The sequence below is a fragment of the Galeopterus variegatus genome, unplaced genomic scaffold, assembly GCF_000696425.1.
Source record: "Galeopterus variegatus unplaced genomic scaffold, G_variegatus-3.0.2 Scaffold200, whole genome shotgun sequence".
NCBI lineage: Eukaryota > Metazoa > Chordata > Mammalia > Dermoptera > Cynocephalidae > Galeopterus > Galeopterus variegatus.
The window spans coordinates 515,383-521,393 of NW_007726311.1; the positions used below are offsets into that span (position 1 = coordinate 515,383).

General features: G+C 37.9%; 1 protein-coding gene across 1 annotated transcript in view; it reads right to left on the reverse strand.

Moving 5' to 3' along the window:
• The window catches only part of CCDC28A (coiled-coil domain containing 28A), a 50,227-nt gene extending 44,928 nt beyond the window's left edge, over positions 1-5,299 (reverse strand). Inside the window, 1 exon segment of the mRNA XM_008565595.1 lies at positions 5,073-5,299. Within this exon segment, the coding sequence (XP_008563817.1) occupies positions 5,073-5,299 (227 nt within the window).
• Between the last annotated feature and the right edge of the window lie 712 nt (positions 5,300-6,011).

Here is a 6,011-nt window from a genome sequence, read left to right on the forward strand (position 1 = left end):
GATCATCACACATTGTCCATAGGTATTGATATTCAACTCCGTAACCCCACAACTGTTTCAAAAAATATTTTGTGCATGTATATATATATATATATATATATATACATATCTTACTTGATAAGCTTTTAATTAAGCCAAAATTAGATGATAGAGCTCTACAGTTCCTTTTAATTTTATTGTTATCAGATTTTAGCCAGAACAAACAGCCAATATTTTTGGCTTTTAAACTTTTAAGGTAGGGCCGGCCTGTGGCTCACTCAGGAGAGTGTGGTGCTGATAACACCAAGCCAAGGGTTAAGATCCCCTTACGGGTTATCTTTTAGAAAAAAATAAAAATAAAAATAAACTTTTAAGGTAGCTATCAAGTGATTCAAACAAAACCAAGAGGAGCAACTAAACCCTCTCAGGATCCAGAATCACAACATCTTGAGAACTGGCAACAGTCAGCAGCGAGCTACACATAGGCCTATTCATTTAGCTCATTGGTAAATTCAGGAGATGGAGTGATTTTCTTGTAACAGTCACCAATGGCATAAATAGGGACAGGTAACTTGAGGAAGTCCCAAACAGGGTAGGTGTAACCTCCATTCAGCAAATGGCTGCTGGGCTCCATTCGGAATTTGGACCCATTTAGCCACTCAAGACCCATCTCAAAGAATTACCCTTTCAGGAATGTGGGAAGCCTCTAGAAGCTGGAAAAGGCAAGGAAACAGATACTCCCCCAGAGTCTCTGACACCTTGATTTTAACCCTCTCAGTTTTATTTCAGTCTTCTGACCTTCCAAAGTATAAGATAATAAATTTATATTGTTTATTTCACACTAAATGGGTGATAATTTGTTATAGTAGCAATAGCAAAACTAATACACTAGGATTATTTTGTTATCTTTTTAAGTATTTTGACATTATCCTCTTAAGTGATTTTAAGTTCTGAGAAGATGGGTACCAAACCTTACATATCTTTACAGGCCAGCATCATAACAGTGCATTGAACATGGAAAATGTTAAAATCTGATTCTATGAATTCAAGAAGAGGGGAGAATTAACCCACTAAGAGACTGCATACTGATTTTTTAGATGTCATATCTACACATATCTATCCAGCAGGGCAGTCATTCTCAGCTTTGAGAGTTCTGATAGTGGCCACAAGTATTTACACTGGTATAAAACAACTCTTCTGAACGAAACTTTTGAAGGGGATGAATGTAACGTGTGCAGCTTCATTCTGAGTCATTTATTCAATACACATTGGTGTGGAAGGCTTCAGATTGCTTTTTAAAAATGTGATTCCACTGCTGCACTGATGTTTGCAAAGCCAACAGCTAACATTTACAGTGTGTTTATTAAGAGTCAGGTAGGATTCCAAGTGCTTTACGTATCTTATAGCCCAAAAGGTAAGACCTATTATCATCCCCATTCTGAGGAACCTGAGGAATAGAGAAATTAACCTGCCTAATGACATAGAGCTTCTGAGTAGTAGAGCAGTGATTAACCCTAGGCAGTCTGTCTCCAGAACCCGAGCTTTGAATATAAACTTGTGAGGTCTTAGTGGTTTATTGTGAATTCCTTCGTGCCTCAGCCTGTGGTGTTTAGGTAAAAGTTCAACAAAGAAAAGCATCAAATATAGGTGACTCTCATTCCATTCATTCAGATTTGATCAGAATTTGGAAAATTTACCCAACTTATATCTCTATGCTTTTCTGGGTAATTTGCTGTTTTCAGAAATTTACTTCTTTGTGATAATTTGAATTAGAAATTATATTTGACATTTTGATTCAAAAGAACATGTTTTTTTTTTTATTTGTTAACACCTGATTTTCACCCATATAAAATACATTAAAATATAAACAATGAATGTATGTGGTTGTAAGATTTGGGATGGTTTTTATATTCTTTGACCTTTATATTCTAAATTTTTATAATAAATGTGAAACTTCTATAATCGAAAAAGGCCATTAAAATGTTAAATCGCAAAATGGTTCATACTACATAAATTTTATTTGTTTTTCCACTTTGCTATATTTTAAACACATTCCCATCTTATTGATACTACCACAGTGACCATCATCCTATTTTATATGACTATTTTACAGTTTACTTTGGCAATATCTAGTCACCTTTTTTTTACTTTTCAGTTGTGAGAAACAATGTCACAGTAAACATCTTCGTAATTAAATATCTCTATACTTTTATTATTTCCTTAAGACATATTTCTAGATGTGAAAATGCTTTGCCAAGGATTTGCAGGGTTTAAGAGCATATTTTCTTAGCATTTTAAATATATGCTAAGTTTCTCCAGAAAATTTCTATCACTTTTTTTCTCCATTAGCAGTGTTTGAGAGGTTAGATTTTCTCTTCCCAAGACAATACCTCATATTTTACTTTGCATTACTTGTGAGTTTAAACATTTCTTTGTTGTATACTTGTAAGTATTCTTCTATTAATCACCAACTTTGACTTTTTGTCCATTTTAGAAGACCATTTATTTTTCTTATTGATTGATGAAAGCTTATTATGTACTAAAAATATTAATCCTTCACCTTATTAATTTTTTACATTATTTTCCCTAGTTTTTAATTTGCCTTTGCATTTTTTTCATGGTAGCGTTTCAGGTTTATTTGCTTGACCTTGAATGAGAGGGATGGACTACACATACTTCTTGTTTTACGACACACTATTATCAATGTTTCATTTAAAGAACCTCTCATGTGTTATCTAATGTTTCATAATTTCCATTATCCTCCTTCTCCAGTTCTATTGTCATACCCACTGCAAATCCTGGGCTCCTGCTCCAAAATATGATGCCACTAATACGTACCCTTGAATATGTATGTATATGTTCTTTAAATATATACATATAAAGACATCTATAGTGTTTTATGTGTGCAGACTTTAAATTTTTATGAATTATGCTGTTATAGATTTTGCTTTATTTTTCTTTTTCATGCAATGATTTTAATAGGAATTTGTTTTAGTATGTATATGTATAGTATTCCATAACATAAAACTATAGCATTTAATTTATCCATTCTAATGATGAACACAGTTTGCCACCAACTCCACTATGTGATAGACAATGTTGGCATGAACATCCCTACATATGCCTATAGGCACCTCTGTGTGAGTTTCTTTGGGACAAGGTTCTCAACAATTTTTATGCTGTTACTCCTTTAGCAGTCTGCAAAACCAAATGGATCATGATGGCTAAAGGTGATATACGAGGTGACTTCAAAAAGTTCATGGAATGACTCCTATTATCTTAATTGTATTTTTCCATGAACTTTTTGAAGTACCCTTGTATTAAACTTAACCACTTAGTGGATCCTCTTTACAGCTGGGTATGAAAAAAAACATGTCTGTAACATGAAGAGCTATATACCATGTGCCAGAGCTTGTGTTGATCTTTTCTATTAAACTTAACCAGTTAGTGTACTCCTTCTCAAAGTAATGTTTTTAAATGTATAAGATAAAATACATGGAATTACAAAAGAACCACTTCTATTAATATACAGTAAATGCATGCTTCTTTATTAATGAGTTAAATAAAAGGAAGTAATAACTATGACAATTTCAAAATAGTGATAGCCATACTAATAATGTAAAATGAAAATATTTATGATTTCTATTCATCACAATGCCAAAGATACTGTCTATATTACTGTGGTTTGTTGTCCACCTACGTAATTAAAGAAAATGCTAAATTTCATTTGCACGTATCTGCTTCTGGAAGGATTTTCCTTTACCGCCATCTTTTTGTGCATTGCTAAGTGGAGTTGTGTGTTCCAGCAGTCCATTTTTGGCTCACACCAACATATTGAGTGAACCCATCTGACAACCAAGGCTCAGTTTTATCTTCCTCCTTTAGTTGGTCATAGGCATGAAGTAAGACATCACTGCAATAGAAATAAGTGACATGGGAGCTTGGGCCACCTGTTTATGTCATTTACTTGTGCCCCATAGACACATGGACAGATGGACCTTATCCTGTATGCACCATTTACATTTTTTAATGTATTGCTGCTACACTCATCTGAATTTATAGTTTAATGGCTCTTATAATGTCCATGATAGGTAGCTCTGGTCACACAGTCATTCGATGTCCCATGTCAGAATCTCAGTCTCTATCAGGGCCTAATAGCACACCAAGAGCTGCTTTTCAAATGACAATGAGTTCCCTGCCACAGAAGACATCACATTCTGCCAGAATCCTATGCCAGAGGTTGCAACTCTCCTATTAAGGTTTGCCAGCAATCCACAATAGCCTTAAATCCTTAAATATCAGGGATACCTCTAACACCATTGGTTCTCAGTTAACATATGACCCAAGTGGCCTAAAATTGCTCATGTGTCTTTTTTTCTTTTGGGACACACTCAAAGCTGGCAGCCGCCACCTTCTTCTTCTTCTTCCTCCTCCTCCCCCTCCCCCCCCTTTTAAATATATTTTTACTTTGTTTTAGAAAATGGAGTCTTGTTACAAAAAAGTAACAGTTCTGAACAGTTAACAGTGTTCACTGTATTATTTAAATACAGGGACTGTGAGCTTTCTGAGGAATTTCCTGACAAACAGTATGAACTAAGGCGGACAGATCTCTGGGAAGTCAGGGTCAGGGCCTGGGACTCTGACCCCTGCCCTGGGCCCCCCCGCTCCTCTTTCCCATGAGCCCACGCTCCAGGGCCCTGATGCAGGGATGGCCAAAGACAAGTGCTCTCCCCGACCCCTGGCTTCTGCTCAGCCGCTCTCAGGAAGGATCTTGTACACTCTAGAGTGTCTCATCCGGGGGAAAGCCACTGCTGGGTCTGGCCTGCAGCTGTAGTCCTCGTGCCTCGGCTCCGCCACCCTAGTCCTCTTCAGCCCCACCCCAGCTCTGGGGGCCCCCGATGGAGCAGGCCTGGGTGGGTTTTGCCGGAGATGAGGTCCCTCTCCTGCTCCGGGCACGGGACTGCTCTCCTGGATGCTGGCTGTGAAGTGGCTCATTTCTCTGGGGGGCCGGAGGGTTGGGGAGAAGCTCCTGCTGCAACTGCTCCTTCAGTGTGGACACCTGCTCCTGCACCCCATGCACCCTCCCGCGCTACAGAGCGCGTTCGGTCTGCACCTGGGCACTGCGCAGGCGCACCACCTCCTGCGGCAGCTCCAGCCGCTGGCAGCCTTCCGAATCACTTAATAAATGGGTCGGAGCAATATAAGTTCGGTATATGCTACATCCAAAATCTAAAAAGGCCCACCAAAACTTGTGCCTCTTTCTTAGTGGTAGTGCTGCAAGGTGCAACAAGTTTTCCTGTTCCTTAGGTGTACTGTCCATGACATCCCAGAATAGTGGACCTCCAAAAGATTCACTGAAGTAGCAGGCCTTTGAATCTTTGAACTTTTTATCTCCCACCTTCTGGCATGCATGGGCTTTACTAGGGCATCAGAGTACTCGTCACTTTCTAGTCACTAAGCTTACTTAGCATGATGTCGTAATGAACCAGCATGATTTTCTGGAGGATGTCAAGATAATCAAGAACTGGGACAGTGAAAGTTACTCCTGACTCTTTCATGTGAAGGTAAAATTTTTTGATACTCTTTATTGTTGGGTATTGAAAAGAACATGTTTGTAAGATCAAGAGCTATATACCATGTGCCAAGGGTTGTGTCGATCTTTTCTATTAAAGATAGCACATTCAGCCCACCAGCTGCAGTTGGAGCTACCAAATGGTTAAATTTACTATATCATTATTAACTATCATGATTCATCTGGTATTTGCAGACGTCATTCAGGTAAATTAAACAGGGATATGATTAAACTAACACTTCTGCAGCCTTTAAATATTTGACAGTTGTGCTTATTCCTAAAATTCCTCTTGGAATGTGTTTCTGGTTTACTATCTTGGCACTTTGACTGATGGCAGGAAGGTGGGTATGCATTTTCAGGGATTTTTCTAAGCTCTTCTTATGATAATAACATGTACACAATAGGTTGGAGACTATGAGAGCTCTGACAACTGATAAGTATGTCTATTCAAATTTCCTAT